The sequence below is a fragment of the Macrotis lagotis genome, chromosome 1 (assembly GCF_037893015.1).
Source record: "Macrotis lagotis isolate mMagLag1 chromosome 1, bilby.v1.9.chrom.fasta, whole genome shotgun sequence".
NCBI classification, from domain to species: Eukaryota; Metazoa; Chordata; class Mammalia; order Peramelemorphia; family Peramelidae; genus Macrotis; species Macrotis lagotis.
Genome location: NC_133658.1, coordinates 373,346,840 through 373,374,667, shown reverse-complemented (window position 1 = coordinate 373,374,667; position 27,828 = coordinate 373,346,840). Strand labels below are relative to the sequence as shown.

The 27,828-nt window shown below is 43.0% G+C and overlaps 1 protein-coding gene across 1 annotated transcript in view; it reads left to right on the top strand.

Annotated features, from left to right (window-relative positions):
- Nucleotides 1–27,828, top strand: part of FGF18 (fibroblast growth factor 18) — a 44,779-nt gene that overhangs the window by 3,372 nt on the left and 13,579 nt on the right. The window contains exon 3 of the mRNA XM_074212424.1: nt 14,004–14,184. Coding sequence (XP_074068525.1) covers nt 14,004–14,184 — 181 coding nt within the window. The remainder of the gene's footprint in view (nt 1–14,003; nt 14,185–27,828) is intronic.

The window sequence follows — 27,828 nt, the reverse complement described above, 5'->3', positions numbered from 1 at the left end:
CAGCCTTAGCCTCTGCAGGAGAATGGAGCTCTGGTCTGAGCTCTGTCCCTGCCTTGATGACCTAGGGAAGTCACGATCCTCTGGGCCTTGTTTTCTTCATCTGTAAAATGAAGGGAGTCAGACTAAATTGCGTAGAGTTACTCTTTTAGTTCAGTCTTTGTTCTAAGGTCCCCTCTTAGCGTAACAATCCCATTCTTTCCATCTTTGTTTCTCCTCTCTAATATATACAGTGAGTAATTCAGTTTTGCTGCAAAAACAAAACAAAACAAAACCAAATCTTCCCTGTCTTTTTTTTCTTTAAAAGTTATCTTCAAATCTAAAATGTGACCTCTGGGGTTTTCCACATCCTTCTATGGATGCTACCAGACCCAGTCCAGCCAGTTGTGTTTCAGTGTCTTCCTGTCACCAGGAGTCACAGATCTATGTGGGCCATAGGGTGACTAGGCAGGGACCCCCGCCTCTCACCCTGAAATCAAAGCCACATTTCTGAGAGCATATCCAGTGGAGGACACTGTCCTGCCCTCTTAGCTGGGGGTTTCAGTTCTGCCTCCTCTCTCTCCCGCCCCTGGCCAGGACCCCACTCAGTGAAAGCCTGGAATTTAATAAAACCCCTTATCCAAGTAACTCGGGACACCTCGGATGGTTAAAATTGGAAGAATTTTAAAAATTTAAGCAAAGAGCAGAAACCGTGACAAGTAAATTGCTTTTTTGCACTTGGCTGAACGTTGACAATGACACCGGCCTGGGTCTTTCACTCCCTGCTTCTCCGGCACCTGCCTGACATTGTTCCCTGTCCGGTTCCAGCAATGGGGGCTTAGCCTGAGACAGAGAGAGGCTGGAAAATGTGGAAAGCAAAGAGGGAGGGAGACTGTAGTTCTTGAAGCTGGGGGGGGGGGTGGGATTGCAGAGAGGGGGGTAGTGCTCTGTAGGGAGATGCTTCTCTGTCTAGATTTCTGATGGTTTGTTTCCACCTTCCCTGTGGGTTGTCTCTTCTCCTGGGCTCAATTTCCTCCCTCACCACCACATGGAACTTGGAAGGTTAGAATGTTCCCTACATCCCTCATCTCCCTCATCGCTCCCCTTTCTGACCTGCTTCCTCATTGAGGCCCCATTGAGACCCTCCTCCTTAAGCAGGGCCAGGGTATGGGGCCAGTCAGGAGACAATACCCTCCTGGTCAATGATGGGAAGCCAGGGCTCACTGGGTGGTCAAAGGGTGAAGATTTCTGGGGGTGTCCCTCTGATTTCTCTCCACACCTTCCCCCACAAGCTACTTATTATATTTGTGCATTGCTTTTAACTTTCCAAAGTGTGTTCACACATCTCTAATCTCACTTTATCTTCACTACAACCTGCTGAGGGAACTAGGGCATGTATAATTGCCTTCATTTTACCGAAGAGGAAATGGAATCACAGAGAGAAGTTCAATGACTTGCTTAAGATTACACTGAGCTGTGTCCAAGAAGCAGCTTGATTTTTCTGACTCTGGTCTAGCACTCTTTATGAATGATTGAAACAGAGCCTCTATAGATAGATGTATCCCCGTAAGAATGGAATAAATGAGGCACAAATGGACAAATGGTCTTTGAGGGAGAGTTCCTACCAAGGTCATCTGAGATAGGGAAGGAGGTAAGGACCTGTATCCTCTAGCCCACAGAAACTTTTCTGTAGGAATGTGTCTGATTGGCTGCTGTGTTCCCCAGCTCCCAAATCTGGTCCCAGTTTTTGATATATTAGATTTGATCTATTTGAATCTATTAGACTTTATAGAACCTACTAGAACTTAATAAATTTGATCTATTTAGATCTATTAGACTTCTCAACCTATAGTCTTCCTTTTATTGTGTGTCTGCTCCTCTGAGCAGGGTTGATGCTTCTAGCTAGTCCAACCTTCCTCATTTCACATAAGAGGAAATTGAAGCTAAGAATGAGGTTAAGTGATTTGTCCGGGATCACACAGATGGTAAGTGACAGAGCCAAGATTTGCACACAGATCCTCTCATGCTAAACCCACTACTCTTCACTGTTCTGCTGGGGCTCCTATGTAATAGAACTGGGAGTTGAACACAGAATCAAAGTATGGTAAGTGGAATGAATATAGAAAAGACCTAGATTCAAATTCTGGGTTTGCTACTTAGAGCAAATCCTAAACTGGTTTCCTCATTTGTAAAATTAGGGGGTTGGAATAGTACAGTGGTGTCAAATTCTCATTGATTTAGGAAATTACAAATTCATATCAACTATGATATATTGTACTTAAATTGGTTTTGTTAAACATTTCTCAGTTACATTTTAATCTGGTCCTAGTAGCATTGACTGGGAGATGGTGGTGGTGAAGCAACTGTCAATTTGGCAACTCTGGATTAGAGGATTGATACAGTCTGTTCTATATTGAAACTAAGACTCTATGATATAGGATCTTCTATCATAGATTCTTGGAATTGGAAGGGCCTTCCAAGGTCATTGTAGCTCTTCTCCTTCATGAACAGTTGTCCCTTTTTACAACATTTCTTGTGCTTGTACTCCAGAGAGAGAGGTAGAGATGGATTTTGGGCATCCTTGGAGTCAGAATCAAAGATATTAAGATAAGAAAACAAACTTAAAAAATTTATTGGGTTGGCATAGTGTTGGTCTAATTCTGCTTCAGGAGTTGTCCATAGGAAAAGTCTTCACCCAGGTAGCTGTTCAACATGAATTACCTAGGTTTAATGGGAGGAACCATAAGGTTATATTCTTCACATTGTAATTTTTTGATTTAGCTTTGATTCACACATGGCATAAGTATTAATTTACAGGTATGAAGAGCATGAATAATTAAGGTGACGAGAGTGTCAAGATGTTTGTTTACTTGTTTTTTAAAAAGGGGACTCAGTTTCTTTTGCCTGGTTCCAACCAGAGTTTCTGCCCTACTTCTATAGGCTATGATACATAGACAGCAGTGCTCCCAGGTATCCCAAGAAATATCCAGCAAGGCTAGATTCCCTTAATGGATAATGGGAGTAGTCTGTCCTACTGATCTTTTTTTTGGATAGAGCTCTTAGCTAGCAATAGCTAGGTTAGCCTCTCATGATAGGCAATGGCATTTAAGTGACTTGCCCAAGGTCACACAGCTAGGTAATTATTACGTGTCTGAGGCTAGATTTGAACTCAGGTCCTCCTGATTCCAGGGCCAGTGCTCTATCCTCTATCCACTGTACCACCTAGCTGCTCCCCCCCCCCCAACCAGGATTACTGTTAATAGGTATTTAGCACTAGAAGGGTGAGGTATGTCAATTACATCAACTTTCGATTATAAAATTAATATAAATTATAAAAATGATTTTTAATATTTTGAGTAATTTATCTTGTCTGTATAAATGTTCTTTAAGTACAAATAATTACTAGTAGATAACATCATTTTACTTTGAAATTTACTTACTATTTCTATTTCCTTTGCCTTACGGATTTTAAAAAATGTTCTGCATTGTCTTTTGAGGCAACCTTAAATGCTGATCATTCTAGTAAATTGAGTCCCCACTTTGTGCCCTAGAACTTGGTAGGAAATACAAACCTACAACTTAGTTTCTGCACTCCAAAGAATGACCAAAGCCTAGGATTACTAAATGACAAGAAGACTCAGAAACCATACAGTCAACAACTATTTGACCTCTGTCAACACTATTTGACAACTATTTGCAACAGAGGTGCAAGTGATCTTCTAGACTTTTCTCAAAGTCCTCCGTGGAGGGGAAACCCATTCCCCTTTAGCACAGAGCTCCTCACTCTTGAAGTGTTTCCTTGATGGAGCTTGGCTTTTTTCCTCTTTGTATCGCTCCCTATTGTTTCTCTGGGATGAAACTAAACAAATTTTAGCTCCTCTCCCCCTTCATCTGCTTGAAACTAGCTATTATATTTCCTCTAAATCTTTCCTTCTCTAAGCCAACTTCCTCAAGGGGTAAGAACAGAAACACTAACCTCAAGATTTGTATCAAGGTGACCTTAGAGACAGGTGAGTGACTTAGGGGTTCACTTCAAGAACTTCATAAGTTCTCTGATGATACAAGGATGAAGAATGATATAGTATCTATCCTTTAGCAGTTCAGTAATCTGTTTTACTATTAGTACTGGAGCTGGGGCAGTTCACAATTATGTTGCAACATAACAGTTAGTGATAAGTAGCAAATAAACAAGGGCTCCACTGTGTTCTAATATATTTTAAAGAGGGAGAATTCATGTTTATTTGGGGAGGGGAGATCCTAGAAGGCTTCAAGGAGTAGGTGGCATCTGATTTAGTCTAATAGGAGATGAGAATGTATTCTAGGCAAAGGAGGCAACCGGGTTGATAAACTAAGTGGTGAAAGGAATCACTGCTCACCTGAACCCTCAAATAGTTCTGCTGCTCTGCAAGTGAGATCATTTGGTTCAATTCATCCAGCCTTTAGTAGATGTCGACTTTGTGCAAGGCTCCGTTTTTGTCCATTGAGATGGAAGAGTACTACCTGGGATATTTGTTTCTTAGCATGGGTCTTATGTCAGCAAGTGAGATATTTTGGGGGGTAAGAGAAAGGGAGGAGGGGGAGGGGAAAGGGAATAAACATTTGTAAACATTTGGAGCCTAGTGTGTGCCAGACACTGTTAAGCACTTTTTTTTACAAAAATTATCTCATTTGATCCTAACATCAACCCTGAGGGGAAGATGTTAATGTTTCTATTTTGTAGTGGGGGAAACTGAGGCAAGTTAAATGACTTGCCAGGGTCACAAAGCTATTAAGTCTCTGAGGTCTGAACTTCTGACTTCAGACCCAGCAGTCTTTCCATGGAGCCATGAGCTGTCACTTTTGGGAGGAAGCTTGATCATAGTTCTCAAGGATTATAGTATCATGGTGATGTGGACCCTAATTTTGTTGCCCTGGCATATTCCATTTCACCTTTAGCACTACTTCTTGTGACAAATGGATATGACAGTTCCTTCTGAACCAAATGTCTCCCCAGACTAGTTGTCCTATGTCATTGGGATGGACCATTGATGAGGGAGAAAATGTCACCTATTTTCCTATAAGGTTAGAGGATCAAAAATCAGTGATTTCAAACTATAAGGGACCTGAGAGGGCAATGGAATTCATCTCTTCTAATCTCTTTTGCCATCTTCCTTTTACAAAAAGGGAAACATTGACCTAAGAAGTTTCAGAGGCAAGATTTGAACTTGGTCCTCCAACTCTCTAGTCAGTATTTCCCCCCCCCCTTTTTTTTTTGTGAGGCAATCAGGGTTAAGAGCTTTGCCCAGGGTCACATAACTAGTAAGTATCAAGTGTCTGAGGTCATATTTGAATTCAGGTCCTCCTGATTCCACGGCTGATGCTCTGTTCATTCACTGTGCCACCTTGTTGCTCCAATATTCTTTAAAGAAGTGTGTTGGGAAAGGACCTTAGATGAATGGAGTCAAGAGAACTTTGTTGTGTTGTAATCCTCTGAATCTTCATCTTTGTCAATTTTGATCAGAAGGATGGAAGTAGATATGATGTGTTATATATAAGATGATATGTATTATAGATATATAATGCCATAGTAATAGATATATAACTATATATGTTAGATATATAACTGATAATATATATTTCATTATAAATATTATTAACTTTTAAATAGTAACTATTATTAAACAAATTATTATATAAATGCATATAACTATATTTATATGTTATTATATTTATCTCATAGATCATCCTTGTTTCTTCCATGATTCTGGCTACCTCCATATAGATATATCTATATACATATGGAGACAGCTAGTTGGCTGCCTAGATGAGTTGTTTTAGTGCTGTAGACACTTTGTGACCCAATTTGAAGTTTTCTTGGCAAAAATACTGGAATGCTTTTCCATTTCCTTCCCCAGCTTATTTTACAGATGTGGAAACTAGGACAAACAAAATTAAGTGACTTACCCAGGGACTTCAGGGTGGGTACTCTTTCCATTGCTGCTACGTAGCTGCCCTGGAGTCAGGAAGACCTAAGATCAAATCTGGCCTCAGTCACTTACTAGCTGTGTGACTCTTGGCAAGTCACTTATAACCTCTGTTTGCCTTAATCCACTGGAGAAGGAAATGGCAGACCTCTTTAGTATCTTTGCCACAAAAAACTCGTGGACTGTTGACCCATGGGTTCATTAAGAGGTAGAAATTACTGAACAACAGCAATCACTTTGATCATATAGATTCAGATCTCTCTTAGATCTATCTGTCTAGGCTTATGTTGCTGCAGTGGTAAAGGAAGTGATTCAAGGACCAGATTAATGAATGTGACAGGAAATATGGATTATCTGTCCTTAAAAACAGGTATCAAGGCCTCGCCTTTCTGAGTATAACTTGGTGTGGCTTCCACAGAGGACAATTGGGTAGGTGATTGGGATGGGGACTAGGGGAATCTGTGACCTACGCAATGAACTCTGGAGTGTAGGATCATTGACCAACATTCAAATCATCATTCCTGGAAAAGTTGATGCTGAGAATGTTCCCCAGAGAGTAAGGCCTTCTACTGAAGGAGGAAGAGGGGGTGACCAATCCTTTAAGAAAAGCAACTTGGAAAGGATAATCTCATCCTTGCCCCAGCATTTGGGAAGTGTTCCCTTTTCCTTCCCACATTCTCAACCCACTTGTTGTTAAAATCATATTTTTCTCTGTTCGCTGCATGGAGAACCTGGAACAAAGTGGGGAAGGGTTAGTCAGAAGGATATAGGAAATGCCTCTTGATAGCATAGCATTACTGAAGCAGCAGATTGAAAGAACACTGAATTAAAATCAGGGGAAGTGAGTTTAAATCCTGGTTTTGATATTTACTAATTGTGTGGCCATAGGCAAGTCAACTAAGATTTCTCTGAGCCTCTGTTTTCTCATCTGTAAAATAAGGATAATGATACTTACATTACCTAAATGGACTGTTTCAAGGAAAATACTTTATAGACCTTTAGTGTAGATCTTTGAACTCTTGGACAGATCACCAAGATGTGTCTATCTAATTTATCTTCCTCTTTCTGTCTATAATCTCAGTATATCTATATATTGTTTTTCAGTCATGTTTGACTCTTTGTGGCCCCATTTGGGGTTTTCCTGGTAAAGATACTAGAATGTTTTGCCATTTTCTTCTCTAGGTCATTTTACAAATGAGGAACCTGGATCAAATAGGAATTAAGTGACTTGTCCAGGGTTACACAGGTTGTAAGTGTCTGATATGAGATTCAAACTCAGATCTTCCTGCCTCCAGGCCTCCTGCCTTCAGGCCTGGTGGTCTATCCACTGAGTCCCCTAGCTGCTGAAGAATACATGTTTAAATATAATTATTACTGTTATGCCGGAGATGAGCCACTACTCCTTTCTTCCTTTGCCCTCTTCTTTGACCCATGCTTAGAAATTCTGTGTCTAGTGATAGAAATAAAGACACTAGTCCTTTCTCTCCTGGGGAAGGTGTATATGTGTGTACTGACTAGATGATATATGTTGGGTATGGTGTGTGATAATATGTTAATTCTCTGTTCTGTTTCTGTGTATCTATAATTTATTCATGTGTTTCTGCTGTTTCTCTGGAATGTGTATTCTCATGTAGGTGGAGGTACTAGATTGTAGATGGGCATGGGGAAGAAATAGGAGACTGCCCTAGAATGTTTTCTCAAGCCCATGGCACATAAGTATCACCCATTGTCCATATGGTGGTACAAGTGTGTTCTATTTATGGGTTAGTGAAAAGTAATGGAAATAAAGTTGACTATCTGCTTCCATCTTTGACTGAGAGCTGTGTTGTGTTGAGGTGAAAAGAATTTGGTCAGGAAGTTTTATCCTCTTATATCCCTAGTCAGTGGCATATCCATCATTTCCCCAAATCCCCCCTCCCCAATCAATATGTTATAGGGGAATGACTTATGGTAGAGAGAGTGAATTTTGAGTCATGAGACTCGAGTTCACATACAACTCTGCCACATAACCTGAGCAGCCATGGGCAAGTCATTTCAGTATGTTTGGGCTAGGTTTTCTTCTGTGGAAAATTAAAGGGTTCAACCAAATGATTTCCAGAAGTGCTAGCAAAGAATGGAGAGGATATTTGAAGGATATCATTGACTAACCTAGGGAGAGGTGACCCTCTTGAGAAATTTATAGGAGGTATCTCTTGGAAAAGAATCATCTATAGTCTTAAACATCTCATGAAGCAAGGCATCAAAAATCAGGCTTAGATTCTTGTTCATAGAAACTATGTGTAAGAAACAGAATGTCAGAGTATTGGGAAGGGTGAGTGAGGTGGAAGGGATGATGTGACCAATGTGAGAGGAGGAAGTGTTGACGAAGGGAAGGGCTCAGAGCAGAAATAGAAATTTTTTCCCCCCTCTCTTTATCTTCTACTTTTTGGTCAGGTGACTGCTGGTTAGTGGAGAAAACCCCCATCTCTCATTATTTATGGATCTTCCTCTGGGGTGTGGTCCATGAAGTAGTTATATTATAGTAAAAAAACAGAAAGACTTTGGATCTGGTCTCAAAGTATGTGAATCCTGGATCTTTTCCTTGCCCTATTTCTCACTTAACTGCTCTATGACAATTTCCTCACCTGTAAAAGAGAAAATACCTGCTTTCAGTGAGGTGGGTGGAAAATACTACCTTCCTCACAGAGGAATAAGTAACTGATGAGATAATGTTTGGAAAAGATTTTATAAACTAAAAAGTACCTCCAAAATATTATTCAGTCAGTTCTGCCTTCCTGGGTTTCCTTGGTGATTTCCAGGAAGGCAGGATGATGGTCATGGTGTTTTTCAGGCTGGGCTGTCCGGGACTCTTCTTAAAGATCACAGGAAACTGGAGGCCTAACAAAGAGGATGGGTTGAGATATGCTAATCATTTGGAGACAGAGCTGGGGTGGGGCTCAGTAGAGGTCCAGGGGAGAGAAGCAATGAAGGGGAAAGGGATGGAGAACCAGGTGATTCAGGGTTTACTTTCATGGAGTCATCAGCCACCATTCCACAGAGAGATTGGAAGAACTAGACAGATTCAGGAATAGAGGAAAGATCCTGGAGACTGAGGAATCTCTCTAGAGAACAGGAAAACCCCCCAACTAGGTCATTAGATTTATAACTGAAAGGTACCTTAGAGATCACCTGGAGCAATTCCCTTTTTATCAATGAGGAAGTCAAAATGACGTTCCGTGTCACAACTAGGAAAGAGAAGATCATGATTTTGAACTTGGGTTCTTTGAGTTCAGATCTCACAGAAAGTTGTGGACTTGGACCAAGTTTAAGGCTTTCTTTGGTTTGAGTCTGCTTCTCACACTTAGGGATCCTTGGAAAAATCATTTAGCCTTCTCTGAAGCTCACTCTCTTCACCCATAAGTTAGGGACAGCATCCTGCAACGTGTAGCATCCATCAGAGGAGACTGTAAAATGCTTGGAAAAACCTTCAAGAGCATCTGAATTTCCATTGTTATTCTCTACTATACTGTATATTAAGGGAAGGGTCTCCTTGAAGAGGAGAAACCAAATCAGCAGTGCTGTGTGGAGATAAGGACTGGTTTGTCTCTGTCACTCCGTAGGTGACTCCTATGCATCATTCAATCCTCCGTGGTCCTGAGTCAGAGAAGGTGGTAGAAGAAAGATGCCTGGAAAGGGGACCTTCTAGTCTGTCTGACTGCCTCCTCTCATTATCTGTCTTTCTCCTCTTTCCTCTCATTCTTCTCTCTTTCTCTCCCCTTCTCTCTCTCCCCTTTCTATGTCTCTTCTCTCCCCCCCTTTCCTTCTCTCCCCTCCCTCTCCTCTTCCCCCCCTCTGTTTTTCTCTCTTTTCTCTCATTCTCCTCCCCCCACTGCTTCCCTTCCTCCCTCCCTTCTCTCTTTCTCTTTGTATCTCTGACTCTTTCCTGCTCCCTTCTACCCCCCCCCCAGCATACACACACACACACACACACACACACACACACACACACACTCTCTCTCTTTGGAGGGCAACCTGGACACCAGGTGAGACATAGTACTTACAGAGACATTGTGTTGTAGTCAGCAGAGCGTGGGATGTATAATCAGAGAACCTGGCATTGAATCCCAAATCTATTACTGGTCACCTGTGTGACCTTCCACCTTTTCCCATTTTGTATCTCAGCACTTTGGCTTGCTACATTCTAGTTACTTAGTAAAATGTTTGATAAAGTGAGTGGGCCTTCTCTGGGCCTTAGTTTCCTCAATTGTAAAATAAGGAAGTTGGACCCAGTTAATGCACATTTTATTTTCACACCTTCTTTAAAATCATCCCCTGTTTTTATAATTTAGACAAAGGTTTTGTTCTCTCTGGTTTGAGAACCCCATTGCAAAACTAATGATTTGAAGGTTTTAGCTCTAGTAAGTGTCACCCATTAAGGAAAGGCTTCTGAATTTGGGAACTGTGTGATTTGTGAAAGAAGGGGGACATGCAAGTTTCATTTTAAAATTCAATTGGTTGAGTGAGTAGAATCAAAAATAAAAAGTAAACATGTTCTTGTTAAAGAAAACCATCTCTGAGGTACTTTTGTTGTTGTTGGATTTTTTTTGTAAGACAATGGGGTTAAGTGACTTGCCCAAGGCCACACAGCTAGGTAATTATTAAGTGTCTGAGGTTGGATTTGAATTCAGGTACTCCTGACTCCAGGGCCTGTGCTCTGTCCACTGTGCCACCTAGCTGCCCCTTCTGAGGTACTTTCCAATTGTAAATCCTATGATCTTGTGACCTTGGATCAGCAAAAAGATTTAATCTTATTGAGTAAACAAGATATTCTGCTGCTATTGCTGCTTATTGGTTGCTTCTTCATCTGTATTAACCTTCAACAAACAGGGAGAAGAATGTTTTCTGATGTTTCAACCTGGAACCAGGGGATGGAGAAGCAAATTATTTTTGAGTATAGATGTACCCCATTAAAAAAAAATCATTGGACAATATGTTTCTGTCTTAGAAAACAAATTGGGGAAAGTCATTAACTTTCTGTAAAGATAGTAGTCCTTTAAGATAATGAACCTCTTACATGCATTTAAAAATACAAGTCAATTTACAAAAAAAAAAAAATGATTGCTTGTTCCAGATTATATCTTTTCCAGATCTATAAAGAGTTTAACTAATAAAATAAAAGCAATTCTGGAGTGCCTCAGCGTAAGACAACAGCCAGAAGTCTAGAAAAGAGATCCTCTTTGGCTTAGTGAAGGAGATGGGAAGGGAAAGAGCTCAAGTCCACATGCAGAGTGTTGGGAATGCTTCAGAGAGGATTCTCCAGCATGCTGCAGAGGGACACATTTACATCAGTGGGTGTATTTGTAGACCTGTGTGCTTCTCTGTGTATATTATTTTTTTTAGGGTTTTTTCCCAAGGCAATGGGGTTAAGTGGCTTGCCCAAGGTCACAGCTAGGTAATTATTAAGTATCTGAGGCCGGATTTGAACTCAGGTACTCCTAACTCCAGGGCTGGTACTCTATCTACTGTGCCACCTAGCTGACCCTGTGTATATTATTCTTAATCCTTCAACTAAGACTTCAGGTGGAGAAAGCCTTTTCAAGAAGGGAAGGTTAATAGCTGCCTCTCTACCTTATGAATTGATCTGGGAGATCCTGGGTTATTTTCCTCTAACCTCAGTTTTGAGCCACCCCGGGTCTTGGCTTAGAGAAGATGATGTGTTCTATTATGTATGTAGAGATGCAAATTATCAATTTGGCCATACCTGGTACCTTGGACCTTGAATATCAGGACTATATGGTGCCACCTTTGTGGTCATTCCTGCCCCTTACATCACCTTGGGGTGGATATTTCCTGTTTTTATCTGATATCTGGGAGTTTGGCTCAGGTGGTAGAAGCCATAAGAGATGGATTGCTCTTTCCCACATCCTGGGGAAAAAGCCACCCAATACCTCCTGATGACCTTAGGTCACTCACTTTGTGTCCAGAGGGATCAGGAAGAAAATCATTAATGTGGAGGCTGGCTTCTAGGGAACAGTGAATTCCTGCTTATCTGTGGGAGATGTGGGGTCATGAGATTGGTTTGACCTCTGATCAATAAGGTCCCTAGTGAGTATGAGAAGGTGTCTGAAGGTAAATAAAGAACTTTGAGACTTGTTCCTAGAGGCACATATGGGGCAGAAAGAGGAGAGAGAGAGAGAGAGAGAGAGAGAGAGAGAGAGAGAGAGAGAGAGAGAGAGAGAGAGAGAGAGAATATTGCATGAAATAATTAGATGTGTTTCCTGGAAAAGTCTTTGGGATTTCTCAATGGGTTAAACTTCTTTATTAGAATCAAGAAGATGACCCTCATGAAATATGAGGCCAAAGTGAACCTCAGTTTCCTCAGAGGCTCCTAAACTCAAAAAAGAACTGAACATTACTAGAGGTATGTCTCTGTGTGTTAATACCCCCTACTCTGTTCTTAAGGTTGGTCCTTGATAGAGACTTGATTCACAAGAGAAGAAACCTTGGGTTGAGATGGCATGCAAAAGACACAATGAGGTGTCTAGTAATTGCATAGATAGATGCCAGTGATAGTGAACAAAACCTTTCATCACATGAAGTTCAGAGTTTGATATTTTAGGAATTTGTTGGATTCTAGCTCTTGAGCTGGGAGGGACCTACCTCCCACATTTTACAATCAAGAATCTGAGATGTGTCCAAAGTCACAAAGGTGGTAAGCATCAGAGATGTGATTTAAAACCAAGCTCTTTCCATTGTACCATGATTCATAGTTCAGGGTATGTTGGAGTGATCAAGGGTAATTTCATAGAGAAAGTCATGAAATGCTAGCCTCTCTCTCTATTTAAAAAAAAAATCTGGACATGCAGATCTGGACCTTGAAGTATGGTTAGGGTTTGGAGGGTCAGGAGGGAGAGGGGACCTGAATTGAGCAGGTGGAGCAACACAGGATGATTGTAGGACATAGGGATACATGGAGGGGGTGCTGGTATTCCAGGCTTAAGGTGAAGACATAGAGATTGTAATGCTTGTGGTATATTTGGGAATTTGACAGAAGTATATAGGCTGTGGCCTGGAGATCAAGGTGGACATTCTCATGAAATTTCCTGCACATTCTAGGTTACTCTTCTCTATTTAGGATCCTACCTTGGACTTCTTCACATGACCCTGAAGGCTTCAGGTTGGCCAAACTGGAAGAATTTTGTTCTAAGAAAACTCCTTTTTTTGGTGGACCTTGGGTAGGGGGAGCAAAGGAGGAGACTTTATCTTGTGGTTCCAGAATATTGTGTCCTTTGCCTCAACTTGGGCAATCTTCCCTTCTGTCTCCTAAAAGCTTCTATAAGACAACACTTCTTACTCATCTGGTTGTCTCATTTGATCCTCAATCCACAATCATCCTGTGATTTAGAGAAGGAAGTTAGATGCAGTGTGAAGTTAAGGGCTACACAATGAATCATTCTCAGGGCTGAGAGTAGAACCCAGATATACCCATTCCAGCGTGGGGAACTGTGTAATGTAAAGGATAGGGTATTGAATTTGGAATCTGGAAGACCTGGATTCAAATCCTGCCTTGGATACTTCCAAACTGTATGACTCTAGGCAAATCACTTAATCTCTCTTTCCTCAAATTTGAGGCAACTAAGTGACTGTGGACAGAGTGCTGAGCTTGGATTCAGGAGGAGCTGGAAATCCTGCCTCAGATACATATTGACTATATGACCTTGGTCAAGGTCATGTATCAGCTTTATCAGCTTCAATTTCCTCAACTATAAAAATGAGGGGGATTATCTCAGAATCCTCTAAGGTTCTTTCTAGCTTTAAATTTATGCTTCCAATCCTATTGTTTTTATTTTCCCAAACCCAATCTTCTACCACTCTGTCATATGAGGGTCACACATTCAATTGCTCAGAACCACAACTGAAACCAGACCCAGAAGCTCTGGGCCATTGGCACCAGCTCCCCTTTGTCCCCAACCCCCAACAGATCCTCTATCCCCACCCTCATCCCTGTGAGAGACCTTTTCTATGGAAGAGAACTCAGTACCCTCAGGAGTCACCTCTTTCCCTCCTTCCTTTTCCCCCTTACAGGTGTTGGCAGCCGAGGAGAACGTGGATTTCCGTATCCATGTGGAGAACCAGACGAGAGCTCGGGATGATGTGAGCAGGAAGCAGCTGAGGCTGTACCAGCTGTACAGCCGGACGAGCGGGAAGCATATCCAGGTGTTGGGGCGGAGGATTAGCGCCAAAGGGGAAGATGGAGACAAATATGGTAGGAGACTTCACTGGGCTCAGTCTTTCTCTCCCAGGCCCCTCTCCTTTTGGGGAAGATGCTCATGGGTCTGGAGTTGGGGTTCAGTGGCTGAAATAGCTCCAGGGATCTGAGGGAGTTACAAGGCATAGTGTTCTGTCCTGGGCAGAGGGTCCAGTGGTTTGATCTGTGGCTTCACAAGCCTCTAATCCCATAAACTAAACGGGTTGAGGGCTTCTCCCTTAATGTTTGCTGACTTAAAGGCAAATTTAGGCTAAGCATCAGGGAAAACTTCCTATCAGAGTAGTCTCAAAGAGAATGGGCTGCCTCAGGGGGGATCCTGACTTCTCAGTCACCATAGGTCTTAAAACTGGATAACACTGGAAAGAGGTTGGTATAGAGAAGGTTCCTGAGTGAGTGAGACTAGATGCTTTCTGAAGCCCTTTCTAGCTCTGAAATTCTGTGATAGCATGGCCCCAGTATGTGGGCGTGTGTGTACGTGTGTGTGTGTGTGTGTGTGTGTGTGTTTATCTGTGCATGGGTACCCATGTTAGCTTTCAGCATGTGGGGTAGAATCCCTTCTCTTATCTTCCCTGATTTGCCCGTATCCAGAGCTGTGACTAGGAAGTATCCCAAATTTAGGGATAGAAGGTAGTATCTCATGGGGGTAAAACAGAGACCTTGGGACACTGGTGAAAAAGACCTCTGCTGGAGAGGGAGGGAAATGTTTAGAGTAGGAGAGGAACTCATCCTGGCTTACTATTCACTTCCTACCATATCTAAGCTCTCTTGTTCTTGGTGTCTTCTGAATTTTTTTGTCCTGTGACAAAGCCAATTGCCATGCCCTATTTATGTGCTACCCGGCCCTCAGGGAGCTTGATGATTGAGCTCTGTTTAAAATCTAGGGCTGACTCTGTGAGGTTATTTGGGGTTTCCTGAACCTCTGGTTCAAGGGATATTGAAGAAATGAAAACTCATTACTCCATTCCTTCCTTCTATAAAAACAGAAAAACAGAAAAACCCAACCCATTATCTCATTGGTATCTTCTTGTTTTCCAAGGGAAAACCTTTGACCTGAGCAAAAAACCTAGGAAATGTTAGTCAGTCTCTCTCTCTCTCTCTCTCTCTCTCTCTCTGTCTCTCTCTAAATCTAGTCATGCAGTCCTTATAAGAAAAGGTCAGTGACTTATAGACCCTTAGAATATTAGGGAACCCTCCAGTCCCTTATTCTAGGCCCTGCTCTTTAAGTCTGGGATAGAAAAGGAGTGTTCAAACTTTATAATCTGCCTATTCCCAGAAGTCAGATCTTTGAGGAAGAGGTGGGGGGTGGGGTGGGGAGGTCTATTGCCTGAGTTGAGATGGTCTTGGAGGCTCAGATAGTGGAAGCTCTGTGTTTGTGTGTGTGTGTGTGTGTGTGTGTGTGTGTGTGTGTGTGTGCATGCGCATGCATGCACGTGCCTCTGTTGGGGGAGGTGGCCCAGCACTGGGGGGCCAAGGGACTTGGGGCTTGTGTATGAGTTGAGTAGAGGTGGGGGGGGGGAGAGGAGAAGAGGCGGTAGTGCCCTGGGAGCTCTCCAGCTGAAACAGCAGGATGCCTGGCCTGCCGGGCCCCCAGCTCCTGCCCGTTACAGTTGTGACATGACAACAAGACAAATAATTTCTTGGACCTTTTATCTTGGACTCCATTTATTTTCACTCACTCAGCCCCAGGGCAGAGCTGACCTCATCTCAAGATCCCAGAGTGTGGCAGCTGCTCAGTCACTGGGGGCCAGGCCGGGCTGGGCAGGCAGAGCTGGGAGCCCTATACTGCCCAGCTGCCCAGGAGCCCAAGTCCTGTGGGTCCCTCATCTCGCCTTCACTCTTCTCTTTCTCCTTTTTCTGCCTTTCTCTTGTATCCTCTTCATCTCTCATGCCTACACCCTGTTTTTCCCCTTTCCTTGTCACTCCCTTCCTATCATCTTCTCCTTTATGTTTCTCTTTCCTTTATTTTCACTGGGGGTGGGGGTGGGGTGGGAAATGGCTAGATCAGAATTCAGAAGACCAGGTTTCCAAATCCATTTCTGCCCTTTGCCAGTTGTTTGACTTTGGGAAAGTCACTTCTCCTCCTCCACAATATCAGACGGTGGGATTCAGTGGTCTTAAGTCCAGGTTCAACATTCTGTGATTCTGTGATTCTCTTTCCTTCTCCTCCCCTCTCCAACTCCTCCATTCCCTAAATATCTTCCTTCTATTTGGATTTGGGGGATGACAGTTTTCTCTTGGAGCTCTGGGAGGATTACTATGGGTTAAACTAGTCTTTTAAAAAAAGTTTAATTAATGCCCTTTTAAAATTGAACATTGTTGTCATTTCTTCTAAGTTAGCTCAAACAGACATTGGCCATGTTGAACAAGGTGACTCTCATTTCATACTTGTAGTGGACCTCTAATGAGAGGCAGAAAGCACTGCTGACCAGCAGCAGGGCCAGGGTCACTCGATATGGTGCAGAGGCTGCAAACTCACATAGATACAGGTGGTTTACCCAGACACCAGGATGCCTGTGGGTGGCATATTGATTTAGAAAAATAGTAATATTATCTACTTTTAAATTTTATTTTGGTTTCTTTTCTTAAAGATCTCCCAATGACATTTTAATCTGGTTCAGGCTATACTCAAGAGTGTTATGGGTCCATGTTTGACACCTCTGGTGAGGTTAATAGAGTATTAGACTTGTAGTGGATTAAGTCTGGATTTGAATCCTGTTTCAGATTTTTGGAATGTATCACTTTAAATCTCTGAACCTCAGTTTCCTCATTTGTAAAATTTGGAGTGCGAGCTGACAAATCTAACTCTCTAGATCTCAGTTTCCTTATATATATAAAATAAGGTCTCTTCTAACTCTAAATCTATGATCCTTTGAAGTCTCATTTGGTCATTCCATTGAGTATTTTCTAATGTTATTCTATGTTGTTTTCTTTTATACTTTTGTGATCATCATGCCAGTTGTTCTACTGATCCTATTGACTTTGCTTTACATGGATTCATACTTTCCTAAGTTTCTCTGAATCCTATTTGTTGCTTCTTTAAGCGTGATGATACCTACACAATTTTCTCATGGCTTACACAAGTCCTCACCAACTTGGTGAGCCTAGGAACTCCCCTGCTCCTGGACCTCTCGGGCCGCACTATTGTTGGTACCAGGGGTTGCGATGGTCAGCACCCGATCTGAATTACCTGTGCATATTTGGCCAGTTCTGGGTTTGTGCCAGTTCTAGAAAGATTGGAGAGCTAGAGTCATAACTCAATTAATGGAAAATATCTATTAAGGGATAAATCAGATGTTATGCTAAGCAATGGGAATACAACTCTAGTTCCTAAGGAGATTACATTCTAATGAGCTAAGACCATATCTATTGGAAACTATCTATTGGAAGTTATAATGGGAAAGGATCACAGAAAAGGGGAAGGAAGGAAGAGAGGATGCCTTCTCCCTGATTTGGTTTGGCAGACACCTAGTGAGATGGTCTGGGTGGCTGTATGGATAAGATAGGAAACCGAGGCAAGTTTCAAGACCACCATGCCCAGTCTCCCCTATTCCCTACAATTCCTCAACTTCCCCAAGGGACCACTCTAGACATTTCATCTTTCACTTTTCTCCCAGCCTCTGAAAGAAGAATTCTGCCCCTCCAGGGCAGCAAAGGGGCTTGAAGCTTCATGCTGCTGCTCCATTTAAATATCTCATTAGAAATGCAGATGAGGAGCTGAGACCCCATCTGTTTGTCCTGGGAGGGAAGTGAGACCTGGAGCCCAGTGATGCTCCAACCCAGTTAATCAATACAAATATTATTGGGATGGGGATTTATGTGGCCAGACTCTATAGGAAAATGGGGATGCCCAAGTCGATACTGCATTATGCATTTCAGCCTGGTGCTTCTCGCACCTGACTTGTCCTTTGCAGAAGGGTGAAGAAGATGGGGGGGAGGGAAGGGAGGACAAGGCTGTCTCTTCCCTCCTGTCTTGAGGTCTTTGTGTTCCTTTCCTAGTCTCCGAATGGGGCTTTTTCTGGATTGTTGAGGGCTCCTTAGATCTGGTCCTCACTATGCTTTTCCCCCTGTGCTAGGGGTCCTGGGGGAATGAAGTGGGTTAGAGGCTACTTCTTTAGAGCAGAAAAGTTGAGGGCAGCCAGGTGGTACAAGTGGATAGAGCACAGGGTCTGGAGTCAAGAAAACTCATCTTTGTGAAGTCAAATCTGGCCTCAGACACTAGAAAGCTGTGCAACCCTGGGTAAGTCACTTAACTCTGCCTCAATTTCCTCATCTGTAAAATGAACTGGAGAAGGAAATAGCAAACCACTCTAGTCTTGCCAAGAAAGCCCCAAATACAGTCATGAAGTGTCCTACATGACTTAAACAATGAATAACAACTGTGGTAGAGTCAGGAGAAGCCTTTCCCAACTCTGTGCCCAGGGAAGCTGCTCTGGTTTTGGATTTCCCTGAATAAAGTCCTAGAGAAAAGGGAGACCTTTATATGAACCGCCTGGGGTTTTATGCTTTTCTCTGAACCCTTATCACAAGCTTATTTTGTATTATAGAAAGAGTGACTATCAGAAAGGATGGTGGACCTGCAGGCCAGCTGCCCAAGTTCTGATTGTGACTCTGTACTAACTCACTCTGGAACTGTGGGCAAGTCACTTCACCTCTTTCAGCCTTGGTTCCTGCATCTATAAAATGGAGTTATTAATACTTCCACTACCTACCTCAAATTGTGAAGAAAGCATTTTATAAATTATGACCATGTAAAAGATGACCTATTAATAATTGCCTCTCCTTTAGGATTGCAGGCTCCTTGAGGGTCTGAAGTATCTTATTCATCTCCTGACATCAGAGTCCTGAACTTGAAGTCCCAAAGTCTTGAGTTCAAAGCCTTCCTTAGATATTTATTGGCCGAGTGACCCTGGGCAAACTCAAAATGTGAGGCTAGCAAATACACACACACACACACACACACACACATATACCTATATTTAAATAGATACATATCTCTTTCTATCTATATTTAAATATATACACATAAACTTATATAAAGACATTTCCCTGTCCACACTCCAGAACTATAATTAGGGCAGATTGTGTTGCTGGAGACTGATATATAATAGCTAGCATATATATGTGAATATGTATGTATATGAATGTATAGCTCTCTATATGTATATGCTAGCCATTACTTCTCCTATATGTCTTCTTCATAGGAGTACTTCAGCAGATGTTTGAATGAATGAATGAATGAATGGTGTTTATCTAATTGCTTAGAGTAGGTTGCTTTAATGTTTAACAAAGCGTTTCTTTCACAATAACTCTAGGAAATGGATAATACAAATACTATCATCTCCATTTTGCAGATAAAATAATCTTGTGACACGCCAGATTAGAGAGTGTTTGTCACAATGGATCCTTGCAGCCCAACTTGTCCATTCTCACATGAGCTGAAGGATCTAGGCCATCATTTGAACCTGGCCCTCCTGATTCTAATGACGTGATCCAGTCAATCTCTGCTTTACTATCCTTGATGTTTGGTGGACAACATCAAAGGATGTTTGTCGGACCAGCTCCTCCTTTGCAAGTGTTCCTTCTGGTTTTACTAACTCCAGTTCAGAGATCATTTGGTTCAACTCAGCACCTCCTTGGCCTGGGCCTTCTTCTTTTAATAGACTTCAAAGGTTGGAGGACAGTTGCTCCACAGTTTAGGGACTCAGATCATTTCCAACTTGCTCCAAGTCCAGAAATGTTTAGGTTTCTTCCCATTGAATTCCTTCCCCAGCCATATGTCCCATTTTTTTGGAGGAAGAGGGCTTGTGAGAAGGCAGAATGATATCCCATTGCCCTTTGAGGAGATTCAGGCTATTGGGCACAGGAGATTCCTGAGGAAGGAAGAATGTTTTGGATTTCTCGGCCTCTCTTTCCCAGCTCTGACTATTTGGGGAAGGGGACTTTCCATTATTGGGTAATTTTGCTTGATGAGAGAAGAGCCTTGTTGTTGTCCTCTTCAACTCTCCCTTTCCTATCCTCCTTACCTCTCCAGCTATCCAGATTCCAGAGCTGTAACTAGGACAGGTTGATGTGGCCTTGGCACTGAGTGGGGGGATGGCTGAAATTTAGAGGGTGCCAGCAGTGTTTTAAGCTTACTAGCAATGAAGAAACAACTGAGCTTAACACCTAATTAGGAAGACTACCTAACTAAACAGGCCAAATGACCTGCTTCCTGACTATTTTGCCTCATCCCAAGTGATAACCTGAGCCCAGCCCCACTCTTCTTTCCTCCCCAGTAATGAATGGCTTCTTAGTGTCCCAGGATCTGATCTATAAGTTTCTAAGAACAGTTGTACTCGACTCCATCCCTTGTTCCCATGGATCATGTGCATCCTTGGAATGTCAGAGGAAGGCTGCTAAGATGTTGGTTCTAGCTTGGGAAGGTAAGAGGAACCTCAGGGAGGTGGTGGAAGTTTGATTTCATATGTCCTAGAATCAGAATATTAGAACTTGAAGGGACCTTCTAGAAGAGCTTATCCAGTGGCATCTAGATTTGTTTTGGGTCATGTGCTTCATGATCAGAAATCTAGTTCATGACAAATGAATTTTTTAAAATAATTCCTTATTGATTCAAGACTGCAAGAGTGAAAAAACAGAAGCAACAGTAAGTAGCAGGCATAAAGCTAGTTTCCATTGACCTCCCAATCCTGCAGGATGGCTAACTAACATATTTTGAGGGAGATAAAAAAACTTCAGCAAGTCACATTTTGACCCACAGGAACACCTGTGATCTAGTCGATCCATCCTATTTTATCACTCTGAGGCCCAGAGAAGTCATATGCTTTCTCTAAGGTCATACAGCTTGTTAATGACAGGACTGGAAAGAGGCTCCTGACCACTATACCATACTACCCCCAAGCTAAGCTTTTGAGAGATATGTGCCAGAACTTGTGCTAGGTGAAAAGAAGTATCTTTGCCCTCCAGGACCTTATGCTCTACTGGAAGGAAACAATATGTTCACAGATAAGTAAAATATAAATAAATAGTACAATATATTGATTCATAATGATAAATTTCTAAGAAGTATCTATTCAATGTAATTAAATATTTAATCTAATAGAATATATTTATATATTTATCAGATACAAATTATATGAAAATATGATAAATATTATTTATAATAATAAAATAATATGCAAAGCAAATAGACCATAATTTCATGGGGGGGAGGTCTGAAGTGAGATGGATCTGTGGATCTGCTGAATCTTGAATGGGAGAAGCTTCTTCCCTGTGCTTGTAATAGCTAAGCTTTTAGGTTTGTAAAACATTTTGCAGATTATTTCATTTGATCCTCATATCAACTAAGTAAAGGGGATACTTACTATTATCATCTCCATGCTACAGATATGGAAACTGAGTCTAGGAGAGGTTAAGTGACTTAATACACAGTCATTTGTGCCCAAGTCTGTATTTGAACTTGGGTCTTCACATTTCCCTGAACTGAACTCTATCAATTGCATCCCATAGTTGTCTTGGAGCTGCCCTCTTGGCGGGGTGCTATCTTACTGTATATATTCTGAACTATTCTTCTCAGTCAATACTTACCCTTTCCCAATTGCTTATGATTAGGAAGTCCAGAAAGAAACATCAGTTGTATTGAGGAAAGAATTTGAGCTGACATGATAACTATGACCCCTCGAATTCAGAGAGGATGCAATCCCACTCCCCCAATAAACAACTCCCTGCAGTCAAGAAGCAGAGGAAAACAGTGTATAAACAGATGAGTAAAAACAAAATGTGAACCCTGTCAATACAACATAATTTATACTGAAGAAGAGCAGTAACCACTCTGGTGGGGGTGGTGTCACACACTAAGAAGAGGCCTCTCAGATTCAGGAAGCAGCCCTTCGGCTGAATCTGGAAGGGGAGAGAGGGAGTGAAGAAGTAGAGGAGAGGAGGGATGGAATTCTAGGCCTGTAAGACAGAACTTGTGACAAGCATTGAGGTGGAGAATGAGGGAATTGTGGATCAGATCCCTTGGGAGCCAGAACCTTGATCAGCCATCAACTTTATACCTACCCAACCCCCACATACCATAGCATGATAGAAGGTAAGAGAGACAATCCCTGACCTCAAAGAATAAAGATGAGCCTTTGCCAGTCTTCTTGGTTCAGACTGCTTTTGCTGAGATTGGATTGGACTGAGATTGTTCATGCCTCACCTGTAATCCTCATTTTCTGAGACTTGGGTCAGGATGAGCTGGGAGCAGATGGTCTATTAGAGACAATCCCATAATGGTCTCAGGAACTGGTGAAAGCTTTGGCTCTAACCCTATCCAGGATCCTTCTCCCTCTACCCCCCTTGTTCTTAGCCCAGCCCTCTGCACCTGTGCTTAGTAAATATTTGTGGGATTGAATTGGACTGAGGTAAATCCCAGTTTGAAATACCTGGAGATGCTAAGCTTGATGAAGAAAAAAATGGATGTGGGCACATGGACGACTCTTCCAATATCTGAAGGGTTTTCCAGTGGAAGAGGGACTGGTGACTTGTCTGTTTGGCCCTGGCTGGGGAAGGTGCAGAGAGACAGAGTTCATCTGCTGTAGTGGAAATGAGATTGGATGAAATGACCTTTAGGGTCATTTGAAGCTTAAAATCTGTGGTTCTGTGCTTTTTTTTCTATGGTGGGGGGGAATCTTAGTAAATACAACTGCCCCAAGGTGGAATGAGTGGTCCAGGAGGTAGTGAATTCCCTCTCCCTGTAGGGCTGCAAGTTGAGCCTCAATAGTCATTTATTGGGAATGTATCAGAGATCCATGTAAGCTCTGTGGAGGTGGGGCTCTTGTTTTTGTCCTTGTATCCCCATCATCTTGAACAATGTCTTGACATTTTTAGCAGGCATTATATAAATTCAGCTTTGTGGATGGAATATTGGACTTGGGCGGGGGGTCAGGAATACCTGAGGTCCAATCTGGCCTGGGTGAGGGATTTAACCTTTGCCTGCTTCAGTTCTCCTCATCTGTAAAATGGAGGTAGTAATGGCATCTACCTCATAGAGTTATTAATGTGAAGAGCAAATGTAAAGTACTTTGCAAATCTTAAAGTGCCATACAATTATTAGCTACTGTTGTTATCATCATAATTGTTACTGTTGTGAAATTACATCCAAGAGACCCCAGGAGATTCATCTTCAGGTATGGGATAAACTAGGTGACTTCTGAGGTCCCTTCCAGCTCTGAGATTCTATGAGTGCATCCATCTGTCCTTTCTGGATGTCCCAAGACAAATCTCTTTTCCTGTCTAGCTGTCTAGAGGGACAGATGTGGCTTTGTCATTGGACAAGAAGGCCATCCCCTATTGCCTGAACATTTTGGAAGGGAGCAGATGAGAGTTCTTTTGGCATTTCTGGGTTAGACGTTTCAACTCATCTCTATCCCAGACAAGGGGCTAACTATTGGTCTACAGGTTCAAAGAGCTTTGTGGTCTTGGCTCAGTTTTTGAAAACTTGTGTCCTTTGGGTAAGGTATTTCATCTCTGAGCACGTTCCCTGTTCCTTAATATGACCACAAGGGTACCTATAACTCTAAAATCTGATGAGCCAGTGAATCATTGGGGCCTTCTGAACTGCAGCCCACTGGCCACCCACACTGCTGACCTGATATATGTTGGGGAGTGGGAGGGAACAGGGCTCACAGATGTCATCTTCCCAAAGGAGTGTCAGGGGAACTTGACACCCTCCTTCCTGGGCTCAGGTGACTTAGTCTAGCAGTCTGCCCATCCCCTATAGTGACAACCCTGTTTTGTTTTGTTTTTGCCTGTAGCAGGAGCTGACCACCCAATCTATACTGACCTCTGGGATGGAATTGTTGAGATCTAGAGCTATAGCCAGCCTAAAGCAGATTGATTTTTCTCCTTCTATTTCCCATTACCCTAATCAGATCCCGGACTGGGGGCTCTGCCTGGGAGTCTTCAGTGGTGAGCTGGATTGTCCTCTGGGACCTCTGGGATCCCAGAGAGGGTGAGGGTACTGTTTAGAGTGGGTGAATTTTCACTCCTACTGAGTGATGATGTGCTTCTCCCCTCCCACTGCCTTTGAAAGCCCTTCAGCCACTGGGGAGGGATTGATTTGGTGTGACCTCCATGCTCCTTCACCACTGGGATATTTTCTCTGCTGGAGGATGATGCATGAAAGTGGCTTAGAGTACCATGTCAGCATTTGTCTTGTATCCAAGTCATTCTTTGGCTACTTCCCATCAAGGTGGGGGAAGGGAGGGGATGAAGGTGAAAGGGACAAATGCACCTCCATATTCTAGCCCTTAAGACCCAGTTTTATCTATTTTTTCTTCTTCCAGACAGGCAAGGGTGAGTCAGAAAGACCCTGGTTTGAATCTAGCTTCAGCTAATTACTGCTCTGGAAGCCTCAGTTTACTTATATGTAAGATGTTAGCTTATTTGTAAGTTTTTTCTAGTTCAAAAATCTTATGATTTTTATGGAAATAAATCTGTTTATCAGTAGAACTCTGGCCACAGAACCTGAGAGAGGGGGCCAAATTGCTCTCTTGAACTATTTGTCTATATGTCTGGCAAAAAGGTGCTGGCCACCTCACCTGAAACAGAGACCCTGAGGGTGGTCCCTTTCTGGGACCCTCAAGTCATACATTTCCTCTCTGTAGAGTTGGAAGGAGAAAGGGGCAAGGGTGAGCAAGCAGTGTGATAGGGCAGAGTCTTGGAGTCAGTAAACCTTCCCTCCCTGCTCCCCCCACCCAGGTCAGACACTTAACTGACCATTTGGCCTTAGACACTGTCACTCTGAATCTCTTTTTTTCATCTGTAAATTAAGGATGGTCCTTGTACTGTCTAGAGCTGTGAGGAAAACAGAGTGCAAGCCCCATGAAGGCAGGGCTATTTCTTGGTTGAACTTGCCTTTGACTGGCACATAATAGACACTTAATGGAATGGTTAAAAATGTTTTACAAACATTAAATCATCATAGAAACACGAGTTTTTATGACCTTTTTTCCCCCTAAGATTCATTGGTACAGTGAATATTTCTCCATCCCTTGTGGCCAGACTTCTCATGACTGGTATCTGAATTTTGTTTGGTTGACTCATGAGAGCATTAATTTAGAGCTGGAAGGGCCCTTGCATATCCTGGCATTACTGGACTTTAGAGATTCAGTTGGCAGGCCTGGATTAAAAGGCTTTCTAACTTGGTATAGGACGCCTGCAGATTGAGCAAGAGACAAAAACAGAGAGACATAGTGAGACACATAGAGCCAGAATGTGTTCTTTTGAGGGAGGGGGAGATATCACTTCTTTGAAACTCCTTCCCAACATGTCACATAAGAACAGTTTTCATCATCCTTGGATTTTAGTCAAAGACCAGGGAAATTCCCAAGAACACTATCTAGGACCATTCCAACTTCCCCCATGCCTCCACCCCACAGAGATGTTCCAGGGTGTGACCAGAGTCAAAGGGGTTACCTGGTCTAAGATTCTTCTAACCTCCCAACTTTTCCCTAGGATTATATATATAAGAACTCTGTGTGGGGTAGGAAAAGTCTTTGGCAGCCAGGGAGAGGGGGAGGAACTGAAATCAATTCAGGAACCATCACATGAGAGTCTGAAACATTTGCTATCTTTGGTCCCAGGTCTCTCAGGCATGTCCACCCAGTGACCTTTGCTCCCTAGAAGAGGAGGTCACCAAAAGAAGACCATCCCCCTCTCCCCCCTGACCTATTTGGTGCCTACACTGTTAAATATGAGACATCTAATTTTCTTTGGTCCCCTATGGCCTTCCCCAGGGGCTAGGGATTGTGAGACAAAGGTACATAGAGGGGTATTTCAGATGATCTCTGGAGTTTTAAATTTTGTTCCATATTCCCCCCCCCCAGATAAGAAAACTGGAACATTAATAAATATGAAGTGGTATTATCTCTTCCTGAAAGAGGAAGGGGGCAATGGCAGAAAGTGGTAAGGGGAAGAGAATCAGGTAGCTTCTGCCAGTTATATAGAGAAATCTTATCATCCTCTCCTCCCACCCATCCCTGCGGCTCTCCCTCAATTCTCAATCTGAGGGGCTGGACATTTCCCACCCTCAGGGATCTTCTAATTTGTTGGGGGGAGTCCTCCCCCTTGGGAAAGTTTCTGTTATGTGGGCTTGGGGTTGAAGGGAGCTGGAGGCTATTTTCTTGAGGGGTGAGAGAAGTGTTGATCTAGAAGCTGACCAGGGGAGAATCCCGTCAGCACCCCTGCTGGGTGGGCCCAGAAGATTCTCTTCCTCCCAGGTAAACTTACCTCTTAATTAGCAGAAAGCAACTAGCCTGCTGCATAAATGCTAATTAACCCCTGGGCTCTGGAAGTGGTGTTTTCCTGCCCTGGAGCACTAATGCAGAATGCATTAGCCGCACTTAATGGCTGAGGAAGGAGGGGGAAGGGGGAAAGGGAGAGAGGCCCAGGGGTCAGTTTGCTCAGTAATAAAGAGGCTGCTCTCCAAGGTCTGGCCGGGAAATGGCAGAGACCCAAGGAGCCCCAGGAGTGTGGCTAAGGGAGGGAAGCTGGTGACTGGCGCTGCACTGGAGGAGAAATGCAAAAGATGTGAGTAGTCAGGAGGAAGGAGGGGAAGGGAAGGCTAACTGTCTGCTGCTCACATCGTTGGGATTCTTTGTTGACCTCTCTGAGTCGGCTCCCTCGGTAACGGGGAGCTCTCTTTCTCTCTGTCTCTCATGAAGTTCACTGAGGAGTGGAGGAAATCTAACTGGGGCAGGCCAGAACTGCTTTCAGAGGGTGGAGATGGGTTGGGAGAAGAAAGGCTTCTTCATCAGCTATGTTTATCTTAGGAGTTCTCTGGAGCCAAGGGGCTGTACCAGGCTTGGGTCATCCAGAGCCCCTCCGAAAGGCCTGGAGGGGAGAACCACATGGTAGATCAGCGCTGATGTAGAATGGCTTGGTGTCCTTGGAGTTGGAGGCAGGGGAAGGTGCATGGAGATCCCAGAGGAGAGAAAGAGGAGAGATGCAAAGCCCTGTTCTCTCTCTCTCTCTCTCTCTCTCTCTCTCTCTCTCTGTTCTGGACCCTTTGGAGTAGAAATGCAGTTTTAGCTTTCCCTCAGCTACTGACTCTGCTGTCTTACTTTAACTTGTTTCTTAAACTGTTTTGATAACTGTATTTCAATACAATCATCTTTCTTTGTAATCCCATGTATTTTATTTTAAGCATTTAACAACATTATTCTGAGACTTTCATTAGCCTGTCAAAGGGACCTGTGGCCTGAATAAAGTTGAGAACCCCCTACCTTAGTCTCTTGACCCTCAGCCCTTTATTTGTGATGGGAACCTGAGCTGCACTCAACTTTCGATTGGGCTTCAATGAAGGAATGGGTGAGGGGGCAGGGAGCAGATTTAGCCTCGGACCCGCCTCAGGAATGCTCAGAAACGTGCAGGCAGGACTCCGGGACTGAGCTCAGGGTGGATTCTTGGAGCCCTGGCTGATATTACTCCCCAAAGACTTTACATAATTCTGGCCCAGCTCCCTCCCCATGATGTCATGAATCCTGAGTTGGAGTCAAGGTCATTCCAACCCTCGTGGTGGTGGGGGAACAGGATGCGGCCTCCCTTGGCAAAGCAGCCTCTTCTTGCTCTTCCTGAGCCCGGCTCAGGCCTCGGCTT